We start from the raw sequence: 20654 nt of genomic DNA on the forward strand, positions 1-20654 counted from the left end.
TTTATGATACTGATATTCCTAGTAGATTTTCTCCACAGTACAATATTTGGCTTCGTAAATCCTATTATATTAAGCGAGCAATTTCTGTATTAATATATCTGGTTATTTTCATATCTGGCTATTTTCATATCTGGCTATTATTATGTTTAACGGATCTCAAAATCTGAGATTTTAACGATTTTAAAAAATTTCTAACGATTTTCACAAAATTTGGAACATAGTAGGTTTATGATAATATAAAGATTAGATTGCACTAGGTCTCATCCTTGAGAAAACTCGCTGAATGACATTAAAAGGATAATAATTCATCCTTGGCTGAAACAGCTGTGGATAGTAAAAAAGTGAGTATGTGAAAAAACAAAATATCGCATCCCCGAAATTCATAAGATGGCCTATAGCTGTGAAATATAAACACGATCATTTTAGAGAATTGTGTCCTGTTTATCAATAATAAAAATAACGAGCGAAGCTCGGTACCCCGATATTGATTTACTAATTTTGGAATAAATTTGTTTTAAATCGTCAAATAAAGAATCGATATAACAGCTGACAAAAATGTTCCTAGTATGTAATCTGTAGGTGGCCGGAAATTACTATAAATAATAATGTACAACTAAACTTACTATGCAAATTAATCGCATGTTCTAGGAACAATTGTATCTGTGTGCAACGAACCGTGCTCTGTACATCTGCCTCTAATTAAAAAGAGAAATTTGCACTTTTTGCTCCTTTGTCCATCCAGAGTTTTCAATTTTTTTCAAAATATAATATACAGTTACAGTATCAAGGAAAAGAAAAACGTCAAGATTGTGCAGGTGTTGAAGACTAGAGTATTATTTCCCCTAATAATGGCTAATTAGTAGTAAAGAACTCATTAAGAGCATTATCATGAATCGAAACTAGTTTTCATACGTTTTTAGTATTTTCATAGATTATCAAAGTATTGGGACTGATTAGGCAATTAGATAGTGGCAAATAAATGGCGAAAAGTCTTCAATCCAGTACATATTTCATATTTTTGGCAACACACCTTCAAACTTTTTAATACTTTATCAATTATTGTACTGGAACGAGGCAACGTTCATGATTTTTCACAATTTCAGCTTCATAGTGTTACTGCTAAGAAAATAATCTACTTTGTGAAAATAATTAAGGACTGAAAATTTTGTAAAGTGAACAACAAGGCTCAACCTATTTCGACTATGTGTAATCTTATCTAAATTTGGGAAAGGGATAGCACAAGGTTATCTTATTTTTTCTCTCCCTATCTTTTCAATTATGTATTTATTGTATGTATCAATAAAGAATATTATTTCTAATCTATTTTCAAACAACTTTCTTTATTCAGCTTATGGCACTACTACACAAAAAATTTTGTTATCTAACACAAGTCACACATATCAACAATGAAATCTTAGTCACAAGTTATGAAAAAGGTGGAACACAAAAAAGGGAATTTTAAAAATGTATATACATATATCTAGTCGATTTGAATATGCCACTGCATCTGGTGTAGCTACCAGCACAGAATTAATATAACATATATTATTAATATAACATATTTTATTATAGAAGATTTCTCTGCTACCAGGAAGTCACCCAGCCTGCCCTCATAAGCTGTTCTTGTGCACTCTTCTACAATAACAACTATTCACTACTATACTTGAAATTCAAGAAACGATTTGCCATACTTTCTATACTGGAATATCTAACAACTCACTCTATTCTTCTTGGTTTGGTTTCTATTCTTCTATTCTTGTTTGGTTTTATAGTAGAGTTTCGAAGTACATTGAATACAGTAATGAGATTCTATTTGGCTAGTTCAATGTTACTGGATACTAACTGATATTCTAGTAGATTTCCTCCACAGTATTTGGCTTCATGAATCTTCTTCTCCCAATTCCGTTGTAAATTGATAATCTGATCGACCGTGCTTTTTTGACAATGTGTGTTTTAAAAACATGATTTTCCAGTTATCCAAAAATTGAGTGTTCTCAATTCCAATCTATTTCTATTCACCATAATATATTAATTATACTGACACCAGTGATTTTTATGCGATTTTTCTCTATTTTTTATAGCTTATTTGATAGATTTTGTTGTTTTTAGGGGCCGTGGGAGACATACTGCCGGTGGAAACTCGCCACCATGCACACCCCTCCTGTCGACTCAATGGCAGCTGCCACCTTCACACCGCCACCCACCCCCCTCGAAGCAACCGCCCTCACTCCCCCCAGTATTGGCCAGGACGAGCAGGACAATTTCAATAACAGGTTAGCGAACATAATAATTATCAAACCAAACCAATTTACCTAGAATACCTAGTATTCTATAAGGTACAGTATCAATAACTAGTATTCTAGGTACACCTTGAATCAAACCAAATTACTTGCATCATATCAAAACAATTCAAATCAAATCATATTGAATCAAACCAAATTAATTCAATGACATCACATAAATGAAAGTGCCTACATACTTGAGCACCCGAACACGCGTATTTCACTTCTCATCAGCTAATTCCACTTCATAAGTGGAAGGTTATCAATGACTAATACCATAGAGAAACAATAGCGTAAGTAGATAACCCATGGTATAGGGCGTTTATGTCGCAACTTTTACTGTTATCTCAAGCCGATTACTGTTGATTACTATTGTAACTGTTGATTACTGTTTACTATTGTCGAATTCTACTGTTTTGTTGGGGTGAGAGTGTAAGAACGGCACAATATAAGAGACTACCAGTGTCACACAGCTTCATGGGAAAGAATTACATGAACTATCGGCTTGAGATAACAGTAAAAGTTGCGACATAAACGCCCTATACCATGGGATATCTACTTAAACTATTTTTTCTCTATGGCTAGATTGAAAGCTAAAGAGGAAAGCAGGCCAATTTCAACATTAGTTTAACGATCAAAACTCACGAGAAATATATATCCATCAATCTACATAAATATCTTAGAGGATTGAAATTTAGAAAGGTTGTACATTTAGTTGGAAAATTATTGAGATACCGGTATTGGGAGATTTGTGGAATGATAGAAATCATCAGGGAAACAGGGAGAGAGAAAGAATGAGAATAGATATTCAATTTTTATAAATAACCCATTTAGTTCAAGAACGACACACTTCAATAATATTTCAATTTCAAATTAAATTAAAATATCCTTTTCTAGGCGGAGTTAGAATCCTTTTGAACAAATTTGAACGTTTTGTTGGCTACAATATTGTTAGCCTATTTCGTGGATGTATCTTGTAGAAAAGGAACTCTACTTATTTGCAAAACACACACTAATCAATTAAATAAAAACAATTATTGGTTTCCATCAAAAGATAACCAACTATCATCAAGTTTTCTAATGCAGGTATTATCGTCTAACACAAATAAACCAATGCTTTCTAGGTCAAGGCTAGCTGGAAAGACTAGGAAGTGATTTGCTGATATCAGTGTCTAGCTTTGTTCACAAAAGCTTGATCACGTACAATCAGAGAGAGAGAGAGAGAGAGAGAGTGTGAGAGACAGAAATAGAACTGTTCGTTAATTCTGTTCTCTCTGCGTATAATATGCTATTAAACTCGTGTATCTCATAAGCCTGAAACTAGAAACCTTCTACCGTATATCCACTTATCTCTCTCCTAAACGATTTTTCCACTATTTACTGTCCTGAAAGTTTCAATAATTTTGTATTTTTCTAATTCTTCAGTGTTGATTTTCTTCTTTGCTCGGGAAAACGGTACAAATCTGTTTATACAAGGCGTTTGCAGTTAATATATATTCTTCATTTTCATAACTATGTTATATTTTATCCAATGAGTTCTAAATATTTTATTCACTATCAAATTTCGTTGTCACAGTGTCCCTCTATAAAACGATCCAAATATTTTATTGACCGAGCGAAGTGAGGTCTAAGATTCAAGTCGACGGTTTGGCATTTCTCTTAATGTTTGAATGTTTATATGTTGCGCATTTACGGCGAAACGCGGTAATAGTTTTTCATGGAATTTAACAGATATGTTCCTTTTTTAATTGCGCGTCGACGTATATACAAGGTTTTTGGAAATTTTGCATATCAAGGATAATTGACCGAACGAAGTGAGGTCTAAGATTCAAGTCGACGGTTTGGCATTTCTCTTAATGTTTAAATGTTTGAATTTTTAAATGTTTATATGTTGCGCATTTACGGCGAAACGCGGTAAAAGATTTTCATGAAATTTGACAGGTATGTTCCTTTTTTGATTGCGCGTCGACGTATATACAAGGTTTTTGGAAATTTTGCATTAATTTCAAGGATAATATAAAAGGAAAAATCTGGTATGGCACACTCACACAACTTTCCTTGCCGTTATGAATATTAATCACCTGACGCCAGTGTTCCCGCGAATCTCAAGTCTACTATTCAAAGATTTGAGCCAGCTGGTGACAGGGAAATCACGCTGAAGACACACGAGGTGTGCTTTCTCTTCATAGTGAATCATTTAATAGAATCAACAGTTTACAATAAATTGGATAATCACATTTTCTCGAATTTCGAGCTTATATTTAATTTTAAGTGAAAATGTTACTGAACATGAGTTGTGGAGATTCTCATGCTGAATCTTTTCCACTCGAATTTTTTTGTTTAAATTGTATCTGAAGACTGATAATTGGGAATCTAAAATCAAACTTTGCATAGATGGGGCGGAGCTCCTGAAACTTTTACAGATATGGGACTAGTAGCAGTTGATAGAGCTTATCAATGACTTTTTTAGATATAAATTTGATCAAAATCGTTGAAGCCGTCCGTTTTCGAGAAAATCGCGAAAAACCCTGTTTTTGACAACATTTTCGCCATTTTAGCCGCCATCTTGAATTGAATTTGATCGAAATTGTTCGTGTCGGATCCTTATAGGGGAAGGACCCTAAGTTCCAAATTTCAAGACGCGCGCGCACACACACACACACACACACACACACACACACACACACACACACACACACACACACACACACACACACACACACACACACACAAACCAATACCCAAAAACCACTTTTTTAGACTCAGGGGACCTTGAAACGTATAGAAATTGGGGTACCTTAATTTTTTTCGGAAAGCAATACTTTCCTCACCTATGGTAATAGGGCAAGCAAAGTAAAAATCTAAATCGTCCTATGCGTTTTGGGTATTCGATAAAACTATAAATTTCGCCACCAGGGAGTGGAACAGTTTCAAATAAAGGCGTGAACATTGCATTTTCTGTACAATATGGTCTACGGTATATCCTTCGACAACAAGGTTTTATCCTATATTATATCCAATGAGTTTGTAAGATTTTAATTACACTCATTAATCTTCTGAGTTATTTTATTCAGCAGTACCTTCATAAAAAGTTATGATTATAAAGATGCTCCTTTCACAATCATTCATAATTGAGAATGATATTGTTTGTATCAATAAAAACTCTTTACTTATATGGGTTACTTTTGTACAAATTAATAAAAACAATATGAAAACTTGTAGTACCCTTTATTCTTAAAAACTTTAAAATATTACAACTTTGAATATTACTACTTTTAAATATTTCAAAGTTTTTAATAATATAGGGTTCTACAAGTTTTCATTAATTTGTATGTATCAATGTATAAATAAATAAATGAAAGAAATATAGAGATATAATTAATAAATTGGAATTAATAAATTCATATTCTTCGGAATTAATACAGATTTATTCTATTGTTTCTATGCCTTATTTTCTGTTGTGGTTTGTGGTCAAACTAATGCAAGTAGTATTATAGAATATTGATACCTGATATTATACGATTAGGCTACAGTATTTCAAAGAGTAGGTTTCTGTATTTTACCTTCCTTTCATAGAGAAACAGATTCAGTAACCGAATTTCTTATTTTTGGAAACTGCTTATTATTCTCTACGTCCTATACTGTCCGAAAACCCAAGAAGGGTGGCCCATTGTGCCCTGTTTCTCTTGGGATACACCTGTGATCCTCCTCTATTGTGGTTGTAGTGGTGTGCAGTGTGGACAAGGTGAGTGACTCATAGTTCGAAGCGCTGTTGCCAAGTTTCGTCAACACTGTTTTTCCTCCTTCTTCGGTTGCCGTGTTGATGTTGAGGAACTTCTTCAACCTAGAATGGTTTGTGGATTAATAATTTTATGGATGAAATTAGTTCCAGAACACAGAACACTCCCACTTTTATTTACAGTTCTTCTTCTTCTTCTTCTTCTTCTTCTTCTCCTGTTTTCTTTTTCTCCTTCTTTTTCTTCTTCATCTACTCCTTTTCCTTCACCTTCTCCTCCTCTTTCTCCTTCTCCTTCTCCTTCTCCTTCAACATCTCCTTCTCCTCCTTCTTCTTCTTCCTCTTCTTCTTCTTCTTCCCCTTCTTCTACTTCTTCTTCTTCCCCTTCTCCTTCTCCTTCCCCTTCTCCTTCTCCTTTTCCTTCACCTTCTCCTCCTCATTCTCCTTCTTCTTTTCCTACACCTTCTCCTCCTCTAACTCCTTCTCCTTCTCCATCACAATCTCCTTCTTATTCTTCTTCTTCTTCTTCTTCTTCTCCTGTTTTCTTCTCCTTCTTCTATTTCTTCTTCTTCTTCTTGTTCTTCTTCTTCCTCTTCTTCTTCTTCTTCTTCTTCTTCTTCTTCTTCTTCTTCTTCTTCTTCATCATCTTCTTCTTCATATGGCTTATTGGTTTTGCTTCATTCCTCATAGACCTGTAATAATTTGAAGGAGAAGATATGACAGAAAAATAGAATTTAATTAAATAGAAAAATAAAATAAATTGCATTAAATAGAGTAGACTGTATCAACTTGTCAAAGGTGTAATGAAATGCAAACATTCTTTTTTGGTGGCGTTAGAGCGTTTTAGTCCTATCCAATACTCAACCTTGACATTACCGAATACAATAAAATTTAATCGGGAACTCTCCAAAATTTCCGTTTTCGTAGAATCTACGGAAATCCTTTGCTTCACCTCTCTAAAACGGAAATACAATAAAATTCAATCTGGAATTCTCCAAAATTACCGTTTCGTAGAATCCACGGAAATCCCATGCTTCACCTCTCGAAAACGAAATTTTGAAGAATTTCCGATTACATTTTTTTGTATTTAGTAATGTCAAGGTTGAGTATTGAATAGGACTAAAACGCCCCAACTCCACCAAAAAAATGTTTGCATTTCATTATACCTTTGACAATCAAGGTAATTCAGTCTACTCTATTTAATTCAATTTTTTTTATAAATTAATTTATGTAGAATATGAGATTGTAGCGATGGTAATTCTATTTTGACTTATGATGTTATCATCATATGAAAGTAATAATGTGATTAATTTAAAAAGCAACATCGTTACTAAAATAAATAAACAAGTCTGTTTTTTCAAGAAAAGCTCGATCTATAGTTCAAGAATATGTGTTATCATCATATGAAAGTAATAATGTGATTAATTTAAAAAGCAACATCGTTACTAAAATAAATAAACAAGATAGTTTTTACGAGAAAAGCTCAATGTATAGATCAAGAAAATGTAAGATGTGAATGTGTGAAATTTTTAAAAGTTTTATTGATCTGTAACAGCATATTGATTTATAGAATAATATCCTACAAATATACGCCATATACGTCTATATACGCCACTGCCGTAGAATCTACTATAAGCGTATGTGGTGAATTCAATGTGATAATAGAAATTTGGGAGAATTCTTAATAAATTGTACAAAATAATATTGACCACATGAAACGTTTGTATTCATAGGTAGTAAATTACGGGGTAATTTTCAATACAACAATACCTGAACTTGTATGTGAGGGGCCTAGATGCAAAAGTCACACTCTCCACTTTTCCAAATTTTTGGGAAACCGCAAAAAACTGTATCATGATGATAAAATAAGGATATTGTTGCAAGTTTTTTTTCAAGCAAAGCTTGAAACCATACCAACTACTTGCACACAGCTTCAATAAGTTGTTGAATTAAATAAAACAGGAATTTAACTTCAAAATACACAAAGTGTGAGTTTTGTAGCAAAATTTGGTTAAATGTGAATTTTGAAGCAAACTTACATGGAGAATGTAAGTTTTGTACCAAAAAGATGGGATACAACTAGAACCAAGAAAAATAAATCTCAAGTGATTTGTGATAACATTCTTACCAGCAGGAATAACCATGAAAAAATAAACAAGAGTACTTTCATACATGTTTAATACCTAGTAAAAAAACTGTCCATAGCAGTAGAAATTAATAAGCTTGAAATATTATTAGTAATTTCTGTTTGACATCAAACATTGCTGTAATTTATTTCTGGAAAAGGCTCTTAAGGATCTTCTTCATCCTCATGAAAAAATAACAAGTATTTACATACATTTCTAATACATTATGAAGAAAAACTGTTCATAGTAGTAGAAATAAGAATGACATTAACAATAATGATTAATGTATGACATCAAACATTGATGTACGGTAATTTATTTCCTGAAACGGCTCACATGTTGACTCTTCTTCATCTTCATCAACAGCTCCATCAATAATTTTTCTATAGAAAATCAACTCTTTATTTTGCCTCCACTGATAACCGTAGTGTTTTTCCAACAAATTATTCACATCGTCCTTTTTTGTTTGTTTTAATGAGTTAGATTTTGGAATGAAGAGTGGTTCCATATTGAATATCACCATGCTTTTTTGCAGCATTTCGCTTCCACTTATCAAGAGATATTTTCTTCTCTCTAGTCAGTCCAGTAGAAATCTTGACTTGTTCTTCCATTGAATTCCCTACTACTTGGATATTGAACTAATTCAAAATAATAATATAACAAATTAAAGTGGACGATCAAAACAAATGAATCTAACCAACAAAAGTGCAGACCGAAACAGAGCACTGAGAGCAGTGAACTGAGCTCTCCCATGATGCTTTGCAACCTTCAGATGCCCTGTGATTGGCTTAACTGGAGAGTGTGAGTTTTGCTGCTAAACATTGACTGGTAAATGTGACTTTTGATCCAAATCGTGATTTTCAATACGATTTTTAGGTCTGTAAAAGTGAGTTTTGCTAAAAAACAACCAGACAGTCTGATTCCCCTTTAAAATACGAACACAGACATATAAATAACTCAATTTCTCAAAAAAATGGAGAATGTGACTTTTGCATCTAGGCCCCTCATGTATTGAATATGATGGATAAGAGTTGATCACTCAAGATAAAACCGTTGAAGAAGATGAACTTTGAAAACGTTGAAAATGAGAGAGAGGAAGAATAGTATGTCGTGAATCAAGAAGTAATCAGAAAGCAAATGTAGCAAATGTTCATTACCTAAATATTAGATAGGTAAGCTCAATAATTTAGATATGAATTGATGTGATAAAACCCTTAGTAATCGTAATCAATACTGTTATGGGAATAAAACAGTGCTTAATTTCTGCCGGAACGCAACGGAACGGCGTTCCGGTACCTCTCAGGGCGAGAGGTACTTAACAGAACGTAATGTAGTTGTATCAATACACACCATGTTTTGTAATAATATTGTAGACACAAATAAAAATAGTATAGTTCATCTTTGAAGTTTGCTTTCATTCTCATTTATCTCCCTTCTTGCAATTCAAAGTATTGAATTGAAAGTTCTGGCAATTTAAACTATTACCCTTTACCATTTAGTTCTGTTTGCACAGTGCCAGTTTAAACTAAATTTCATTTTAAACTGGATTAAATCCGTATCAAGTCTGGTTTGTTATAATGTGTTACATTTTTAGTTTAAGCCACCAGCTGATTAAATCGAGTTTAAGCTTTTACTGCGCAAATTCACCTTAATTTGATTAAATCTGTATCTGTTTCACGTTGAACGAAATTGGAAATTAAAATAATCGAAAACAGACTTAAAACTGGGGTTTTTAAGGCTAAATTTAGAAAAAAATTTCGGGGGTGCACCCCCGGTCCTCCTTCCCATGGGGGGTATTCCATACCCCCCGGTAGTCGGGCCAGCCAGAGTGGCGGCACCTGAAAATTTAAAAACTAAGCACTGGAATAAAATGGTCAAAATATCAAGGTTTGAAAAGTATTCAAATGTTTTTTTTTTAATAGAATCGGCTTGGAATAATTAATTACAAACGAACACAAATTATTTAATAGACATAAAAATTTTTTCTAGAACTTCATTCATCAGAAGCAGAGAACTGCTTCACTCTAATTCTCTTTTTTACCAAATCGATTAAATTCCAATAAAAGTGGTTGTGATGTATGTTGCATTGTTTTTAATTTGCAATATTGTTATATCTGAGTTTTGTATGGGAAGGATATATTATTTTAAATCAAGTCAACACTACAATGTATAAGGATAAGTATACGATGTAAAAGGATGGATAAATTTTTATTTGAAGAATTTGGGGACATAATTACAATATTAATTATTCAAGATGAATAACTAAAATCCGTTCATAGACAAGTCTACTGAATGGAAATCGGATGGCCTGGCTCGTTCAGGTTAGGCGACAAGGTATACAAGATGAATTACTAATTATTGATGAATTACTAATTATTCAAGATGAATAACTAAAATCCGTTCATTGGTTCATATACAAGTCTACTGAATGGAAATCGGATGGCCTGGCTCGATCAGTGTTGGGCGGCTTAAAATTAGAATTCTGTTGGAATTCTTCAGGTTGTCACCTGATTAAAATCAGGGCCTCTGACGCAATTAATCAGTTGAAGAATGTTCATTATTGTGTAAATCTTTGGAGTATAGTTTGTTCCTCTGAAATCTAACGGTTTTCACCACATTTGTTGCGCAGGAATTTGATAAGGAAGAGAGAGTGTGTGTGAGAGAGAGAGAGAGTGATTGAGTGAGTGACAGAGTGCGCCGAGTTGATTGTCCTCTATCATTGTCAATGTCAATGGCTGCAAGACCTTGGCCGCTATTGGCACTATTGTCAGAGTATTGTCCTAGTTTCATCAGTAGCATACAAAATTAGTTCTCACCTGATACCACTATCACATTATTTCTTGTTGCAACTCCTCATAGAACACCATCATATCAAATAGAAAAAGCTATCAAAATCGTATTAATAAATTTGTAGTATGGCTTTTAGTTGATGGGAGTGCCCATGCGGGAAGGTTTCACCTTGCCTGAGCCTCACGACTGTCATACTTCATCCAGGACCAAAGATTCAACGTGCTCATCCGATATTTCAAGTCAGATACTCCAACTTATTTTCCAGATTTAGGGCTTGTTTCAAATTAAGTTCCATATTACTTATCACTTTTCTGTATAGGGCTACTTGTAATATAAATATAAAGAAAATAAAAATCTCAGTACCCTTTTTTTTAAATATTTCAAAAAAAGGGTACTGAGATTTTTATTTTCTTTATATTCCATATTACTGTTTGACCAGCAGAAACTAGTCGTTATCACTGAAATCTGAAATCTCTGTACTTAAATGCAATTTAGAAAGAATGCTACAGGTCTACATTGATATTTGAATACGATATTCAGATACTTTGAATACGATGTAGGCCTAATTATGGTGTACTCTTCAGGAATTATTTATGCCATGCCTTATGCCGCTTCCATACTTTTGACAAGTGTGTACAAATAATGACGAGTGTGAGAGTGTGGATAACTATTAGGCTATGCCTCCACCCGAATAGATGTATAAGCTTAGGCCTTGGCGAGCGACTTGGCGAGAGTGTGGCGCTGGCATGAGTTTTTGCTGCCACTTCAGTATTCATTGCAATTTCATCATTCAGCTCTACCAAGATATCAAATCAAATTAATTTATTGCCACAGACAAACATTTTACAATTTGTATCGGCCACGTCAATATTACAAACTATATTAGATACACATGGAATTAAATAGAGAATGCATTTATTCAAATGCTAAATAATATATAATTATTATTGAACGAAAATCCTAAATAAATGCTGCTAATCACCCCGAAGACCTCATTTGCTACTGCTACTGCAGAGGTCTTCGGGGTGATTTGCAGCATTTATTTAGGATTTTCGTTCAATAATAACTATATTAGAGATCATACATCATAAGCAATTACCTAAAAATCTAGATAGACTCCATGTTAACATTGAAATATTCATCTACACTATAAATTTTTTTTATAAATTGAGTTTTTGTTGATGTAGACTTGTGAGTTTAGGAGCCTGAGCAAACAAATTCTAATATTTGTTAAGTCTATAGGATTCTTGAAGATGTGAAGGCTATACGGAATTACGCATAAAATCGGATTTTCACATTTCAGTAAAAGCGTTCGTGTCCGGTGCAGTGGAATTATATGACTTCATATGAGCTCTAATGGGAATTCCGATTTGGTTGGCCGGACTGAATATGAATAGTCCCATAGTCACAGCTTATTCTCATTGAACCGGATATGGACACTGATACTGATATTTGGGAGTCCAGCTCAAACTTGTGCTTCTCGATTCTCTAGAAAGGATACGAATCAGAGAAACGGACATCACTTTTTTGATTTTATATAATTCATGAGTAACATTATTTTCATGTGGCATAGAAGTGTGATAATGTCTAACATTCCACTGTCATGAAAAATGCTCTGTCTTTTAAAAAGGTTTGTTCAAAAAGTTTGGTTGCTTATGGTTATCTCTAGAAGAAAGGGTTATTTCATCATCATCAGTGCTTTGCCCTAGGGCAGGTCCATACATGATGTCTCCTTCTTCATTTTCTCTGTCCTGTGCTATTCTCTTCAGCATTTTCCCTCCTCCCTGGCATTATCCACCATCTTCCCTCTCCTCCGCCCAGCACCCTCCCTCCATCCAAATTGTTAATGAGTTCTTTACAATCCTTTATTGATAAATCCTTCCACAAAAATGGACCTTTACAATAACTTCTTGATACATTCTGTACATATCTAACAACAATTCAAGATTTCAACACACTGAACATTCAACATTTATCTCATTCACTTTGTACTATACTTTTCAGTAAGGAAGATAGAATACATTGTATTTTATCCATCTCTATTATTTATCAACCTTGCTTTTTAGTATGTGCACATCTTAAAGTCATTACTTTCTTGAAGATTAGTAGTAATGAAGTCTTTAATTTTCCACTCTTCTTAAACTTATTATTATCATTATTAGCGTATGGCTTTGAATGGTGGGTAGACCCAAGGGTAGTTCCACCTCGCCGTATACAGTCCAAATTTCCCTAATGGGAAACCGGACACTAAGGTTATAGTGAGCACAATACTTTAAATTTACACTTACTTGAACTTTTATTTAACAATCCAATCTACAACAATTGATGTAATATTGTAAAATTTTGAACCTCATTACAGTGCTAATTAATCTTGTACTACCTCCGTATTCGTTCATTATCGTCTATCAAAATGACGATTTGCCGTTATGTTTATTTAACTATCCAATTTACAACAGTGATGAATTGAAAAATTTCAAACTTCATTTCATTGATTATCAATCTTATATCACTTCTGTATTCGTTCACTTTCGTCTATCATCAACCAATCAGCTTATAATTAGGTTACACTAGTAGTTCTGTGAACAGTAGACCTCACGCAGTATTCTCATCCACAAGTACCTGATTGAAACTATAGACCTTATGGAAATACAGCAATAGACTGGCTTCTCCACACATCTGTGTAGTCACTTGTCAGCTGATTTATGATGAATAATTCTATAGTCTGATTTTTACTCTTATATTGGCGTATGAAGGAGGCTTCTTTTTCCTTTTATATTATCCTTGAAATGCAAAATTTCCAAAAACCTTGTATATACGTCGACGCGCAATTAAAAAAGGAACATACCTGTCAAATTTCATGAAAATCTATTACCACGTTTCGCCGTAAATGAGCAACATATAAACATATTAACATTTAAACATTAAGAGAAATGCCAAAACCTCGACTTGAATCTTAGACCTCACTTCGCTCGGTCAATTACTGTCAAACAAATATTAGGAATAATTAGAAACTCATAATTATATGGAAACCAGTCATTGTTATTGGATATTATGAATAGAATAATACTGTAACTCCATTATAGATAAGCAATAATTGGGCATCAGGAAGCTAGGAAACATTCCTGTTGACTGATGTAAATCATGTGATAACAGAGGAACTAAAATCAAACATAATCTGCTACTCTTCTTCACATTCTATAGCGTGTGAAAGAGTAGTAGAATTCACTTCTCAATTCTTGTTTGTTCGGAAATACCCAACAGCTTTCGGTATATATGGTGATTGGTTCCAAAGTTCATTCTCGTCCATCCATTGTCCTGTGGAAATGACATCCTCTACTAAACGTTGTCAGTTCTAATGAATTGCTTTATTTTTGGTATATGAACAAGTTTATCTATTTTTGCGGATTTTCTGAATGATGAGGATTCATAAGAGTTGTTGTTCACCCCTGCACAAAAGCGCTTGAAACTTGGGGGGACCATTAGAATATAATTTGTTTTGAAAGGGTAGGAGTCCTTCCCGGAGGTTTCTTAGATAAGATATATTCATGTTTCAACATGTCTCCTCCAATAGATGAATAGAGCTTATCTTTACAAATGGAAGAACTCTTCGCGTTGAAATGAAAGAAGTTGAGAAGCTATTCATTTTCATTTTCACATTATTATTGATAATGAAGATGAGAATATCATGCTTTTCTACAAGAATTTTTCCACTGAATAGATTTTTCCTGAATTTCAGATCATAGTCAAGGAAACATCATACACCATAAATCTATATCAGGATTCTTATTTATTTTGTATTTTTTCGCAGATTATTGGTTTCAGTCGTTTTAAAACGATAACGATTTTTCTCACCATTATTACATAGGAGAATGAATTATTTTTGTAGATTATCATTATTTTATCAAAGAGTGATTCTATGTTTAGCTATCATGGTTATACAGAAGTAGCCTACTAAGATAAGCAGATAATTATTATCAGTTGAACTTGAAATATCTTGGGTCTTGCTATGTAATAAATTGCCAAACCATTAGGGTACAGTATTCAGTCGTGAATTTTTTTCAGGTAATCTCTCCAATACAATATCATGGAGAAGATATAGATGAAGATACTCTGCCATACAGTAGACAACACAGAGAATATGATAATCTATGAATAGTATGGGGATAATTTTATTAAATTTGTCTCAAGCCTGCCTTGTACTCCATAAATGTACGGTAAAAACAACAAAATTACATACATTCCCAAAGGAAACCTACTTTCTGGATTACAAAGAAAATCTATTCATTGATAAGTTTACGTGATTCATCTTTCTACAGTTATATTTCTTTATTCCATTGTCAATCACAATTCATAATTATAATAATTAAATAAGTTTCTCAAGATTATAAAAAAGGCGCATTGGTGGAAGTGAGAAATTTTTTTTATTATGAGGAAAATGGACCGGAAAAGTGGTATGGGAATCTTAATAACCTTCCCTACTTTAGAAATTAATTTCTCTACTATAATTTATGATTAAATAAATATTTCTCTACTTAACTTTAACTATAATTCATGGAGTATGAAACTTATTGATTGAGTTTTCATTAGAGTTGATTAATATCAACTTGAACGTGATATAGCACTAACTAACGTTCGTGGTGATAACATTTCCACCAACGCTTTATTTTATGCTAGGATCTCAATTCTCAATCAATCATATTAAGCAATGCACAATTAGTTAGTAGGCTATGATTGAACGTTTCATACTGGAAACACTTGGTAAATTCTTGGAGGGAAACCCTATTCCTGGATTAAAATAATATCCAATCAATAGAGTTTTTTTAATCACTATTAAATGAAAATCCAAAGTTTGGATTAACTTTTAATAATACTGTAATTGAATCGCTAATTGCGGAAAGGGAACATGTCCAGTTTTCATAATTTTACAGGAGAGACAAAAAACTTATTTAAACTTGAACCTAAACCTGTAGTAAACGATATATTAAAAACGTCGTCATTACAATGCTTTCAGTTGGACATGTATCCTTCCTACAGTAAACGATGTATCTTAAATTAAAGAGTTGATTTTTTGAAAAAAAACAATTTTTGAAAAAGTTGGACATGTCCCCTTTCTGCAATTAGCGATTCAATTATTTATCGATTAGCATTCGAATCCATCTGTAAAGTTCTCAATCTTTGAAGTTTTTTACCTGGATTGTTGTAAAATTTAATCAATGAACCAATACTGGAAGAATCTGACAAATTCTTAGAGAGATATCCATTCCTAGATTAAACTAATATTAATTGAGTGAGTCTTTTCCTTGGGTTCGGATGGTGGTTTTTAATTATTTTCCAGTTCCAGTGTTCTTCAATTGCGTTTCAAAGTTCAAACTCTTCTAATTTTCAATTAATCTGACAATAATGTCCAATATCATCCTCATTTTACGACCACTATCTTCAATCATTTTATAGTAGTTTCCAGTTTATTCATAGTTTGGAATAATTGTATCCGATGTTGTTCATTCTAACCATTTCTAAATTAAAATTTGTTTGTTTCTCGTCTTGGATTTGAATCATTTGAATATGAACCAGATATGTATAATCTATAACTTGGATTTGAACCAGATATGTATAATCTATAACTTGCATCAGGTTTTTTTAATTTGGAAACAGTTTTGGCTTTTTTTGCTTGTTGTGCCTTTTTCATATAATAGTTTCGAGATGATAAGTTGTACTTGACAATATGAAGAAATTAATCTTTAATTTACACCAAACTAAGGCAATAAACAGTACATGACGAAATAAAGAAATTAATTTCAAATTCACACTTCAAACTTCAATTTCAAACTCAACGCTTTCAATTAACCACCCTTCCTAGTTTCTTCCCCCTTAACCCTTCTTCAATAATTCCTAAACTGCAGTACAAAGGTAACATAGTTTCACTTCAACAAACAGCATTCCTCATAAATAACATCAACACTCCTCTATTCAATCAATTCTGACAATTCATAGTGATTCTCAGTTACACTTATCTCAGCTGTCAATTTTGTTGGTGGGATTTCCAAGCTAGTTCAGGAAATTGCCACCAGGCGCGCTGAGCGCTAGTAACGCTACAATCTCGACGGTATCAGTTGGAAACGTCAGTCGGTCCTCAGTCGCCGGTTAGCGCAGTGGTCGGGAAGTAGCTGTTGTGTTTGAGTTCGAGGGCTGTTCTGCCCTTGTGTGTTGTGAAAAACGGTTCGGTGCAAGTGCAGTGCTGGCTATCAACAGGATTAAAATGTTGTTTCGGCGGATTTTGAGGAAAATTCGTCGAAAGAAAACTCCGCCGCCAACTGAGAACGAAGCTTCTTGCAGTGGTAGTGGAGCTAGCTGTTCAGCTGACATTAGTGAAGCGTCTACTAGTACGGGTTACAGCGCTGCTAAAAGGTAAATTTGACAGCAAAATATTATGTAATCGCAAATTAAAATACTTGCCAACATTCCAGAAATCGTCAATTTCTAGTGCCCTGTTTAGAATATAATTATTCCAACGAAGATTTATTGACATCGATGCTTGGTTATTCTTAGAAGATTAGATGCTTGAATCAGATTTGCTTCATAATATTTTTGTTTTCAACATGAAAATATATTTATCATAATTTAAATAATTGATAACATTCCAGAAATCATCAATTTTTAATGTCCTGTTTATAATGCATTTTCTATCTCAGTTTATGATTGATGTGATTCCTCAATCACTTGTAAATCAGATACTAGACTTCAATCAGCTTTTCTTTACAATATTTTTGTTTAAACGAGAAAACATATTCATTTGAATTAAAATAATTATAAAAAACAATAAATCATCAATTTTTATTGCTCTGTTTAGAATATTGCAGATTTATTGACATGGCTCTTTGGTTTTTCTTAGATCAGATGCTACGTTTAATTTAGATTTGATTTACAATAGTTTTGTTTTCAACACGAACACAACATATTCATCAGAATTAAAATGATTGACAACACAACATATTTATCAGAATTTAAATAATGCCAGTCAACATGCCAGAAATCGTCAATTTTTAGTCTCCTGTTAAGAATGCATTTTCCAACTCTGATTATGGTTGATATGGTTCCTTAGATGTTCTTAGATCAGATGCTAGGCTTGAATCAGATTTGCTTCACAAAATTTTGTTTTCGAAATGAACCCATAGCTTATTTATTGAAATTTAAATAATTGTCAACATTCCAGAAATTGACAATGAATTTTTATTGTCCTGTCCTGAATGCATTTATTGTCCTGAATGCATATTGTTATTGTCCTGAATGCATTTTCCAACTCTGATTATGATTGATTTGGTTCCTTGGTTGTTGTTAGATCAGATACTAGGCTTGAATCAGATTTGCTTCACATTAGTTTTCTTTTCAACATGAATATAATTATATTTATCAGAATTTAAATAATTGATAACACTCCAGAAATCATCGGCTTCTAGTGACCTGTTTTGAGAAACATCAAAGGTGTATACATTATCTGGTACTTCTCTGATTCTTTATCAGAGGGCTTGATTTCATTCAGTTTTGCTTCACAGTAATTTTGTTTCAACCAAGAGAATAGTAATTGGAATTGAATAATTGCCAACATTCCAGGAATCATCGGTTTCACTGCCTTCTTTTGAGTATCTTCCAACGCTTTTATAGCCAAACTTGGCTGTTTCTGGGTTGGATAACAATCTTGCATTTCTGAAAAATATGTTTGTTTTCAACATAAAAGTATACTTCGATTAAAATTTGAATAATTGTCAAGTTTCCAGATGCATATATTCAGTATTCTGTTGTCAATATATTCCAATGCGTGTTTGTAGTCTAATTTGTGATCTAAGATGAAATTCGATAAGAACACTACTATAGTTCGAAAAAGGTTGTGCTCCACATTATATTTTTGTTTTCAACGCAAAAGTAGCATGTAATACAAATTAAGATAACGGTTCTAGACTACAGATGGTATAATTAATTGGAAGTTGCTTTTGTTCAAATGCTAATTAATGAATAATTATTATTAAACGAAATTCCCAATTAAATGCTGTGAAGATTTTCGTTTAATAATAAGTATTATGGTTCTAGACTAATTTGTAGTACCCTGTTTTGAGTAAATGTTCCAATTCGTGTATGAAGGTAACATAGCTCGGCATAAGAATGAGAACGTAGATAAGTAATAACGAAATAATAACATGAATAATAATACTCCGGTAGTTTTATTGATTGTTTTAGTTCTAATATTTTCGTTCTTACCTCTGATTATTATTGATAAACCCAATCTCTTGTTATCAGAAAAGGAGATTAGAACAGTAGGCTGAATAATTGGGTCCGTTGATCCATATTTTAAAGTGCCGTTTCTAACTCACTCATGAAAGCTTATTCAATGAAATAAGTTCTATATCGATAATCACAGATAGTATCCAATCTGTTAAACATCAGTTCTCTTTACTCTTGAAATTTCTGTTCTAGTTTTGTTGTTGGTAACTTATAACTGAATGCAGAATATTCTGATATACTGATTAATTTATGTCCTTCTAATTGCATTAGACCTATATCATTTTATATTCCAATTGAAAATTGTAACTAATCATTCAAAATTCATCAATTAAAATTGTTCAATGAAGATTCTAATAATTCTCCCTATCACACTTCTATCGTTATCATCTTTATCTCGAAAATTCCATCATCAAATAACAATTAATTAATTAACTTAGACCAACTTATTTCACCCTCAGCCCAAAAGCCTGGTGTCCGGAGAATCAATCGATTGAATATTTATACATGATAGAGACTAAATTCTTATATTTATTAGTTCATTCAACCTGTTTGATATTTCAATAACTCTATTACTGAATTGAATTTGGGCTCAGTGCTTGTTTATGTATTGAATCTTAGCAGATTTAGAATAGTTGCCAAGTAATCATATCCCAACATATTGGAGTTTTATTCACATGACCCATTCTAGAATACAAATGTATTCTAGATACCTTGACAGGACCGATTATTCCCTTATAATCTATATCTGTAAAATAGATTTCTGTAGATAATGGTCAGTGACTTCCAAATCCAGTAGTCAATGTGTTAAAGAACCATCAGTCATGTAGGCTAACTGTTATGTCTCGCCTCAGTTTTGTCAATAAAATATAGTACAGAATTTAAACATAGAATTCTATTTATCATACGCCTAAATTTTTGTGGTTGTACAATCGTAGCTGAAACTCAAAGTCCAAGGCTGTTTCGTTGGATATGTTAACAAGACAAAATTTACCTAGTCTTGGAATAATGAAAATTGTTTATTATAGTGTATCTGAGGGAGGCGTAGCCTGTTATCCAATTCCAATAATAATTAATGAATTTTATTCATTAATTGATAATTATAAATCAATAAATTTTATTATAAGTTGGAGAAGAAATAGTTTCTTTATCACTGAGTTCAAATAACATCATTCAATTGAATAACTTTTCTGAACTCTTTGTTTTCAAAACAAAAGTTTCAATAATTGGGATGTTTCAAGCACCTACATTTCGTGGTACAAATCCTCAAGAATCATATTGAAATTTATAGGAGGGATAGAAGGAATAGTAATTTTAACATTTCAAATCAAAATCATATGAAATTTATTTGTTTTGAGTCTCTAAAGCCGTGTCCACACTGAACAAATGTTCGACACACATGTTCGTCAAACATGTTTGTTGAGGGGCTCAGGGACAAACATTTTAAAA

General features: G+C 32.8%; 1 protein-coding gene across 4 annotated transcripts in view; it reads left to right on the forward strand.

The window, feature by feature from the left end:
• LOC111054242 (mitogen-activated protein kinase kinase kinase 12) overlaps window positions 1–20654 on the forward strand; it is a 77703-nt gene that overhangs the window by 16280 nt on the left and 40769 nt on the right. For 2 of the 4 annotated variants that reach the window (XM_039429960.1, XM_039429961.1), the window contains exon 2: window positions 2110–2273. In XM_039429960.1, coding sequence (XP_039285894.1) covers window positions 2149–2273 — 125 coding nt within the window. In that variant the 5' untranslated portion in view covers window positions 2110–2148. Of the gene's footprint in view, window positions 1–2109; window positions 2274–17050; window positions 17340–20654 lie in introns of those variants that run through there. The other 2 variants (XM_039429959.1, XM_039429958.1) reach the window with 2 other exon arrangements.

Source organism: Nilaparvata lugens, chromosome 6 (assembly GCF_014356525.2).
Source record: "Nilaparvata lugens isolate BPH chromosome 6, ASM1435652v1, whole genome shotgun sequence".
Lineage (NCBI taxonomy): Eukaryota > Metazoa > Arthropoda > Insecta > Hemiptera > Delphacidae > Nilaparvata > Nilaparvata lugens.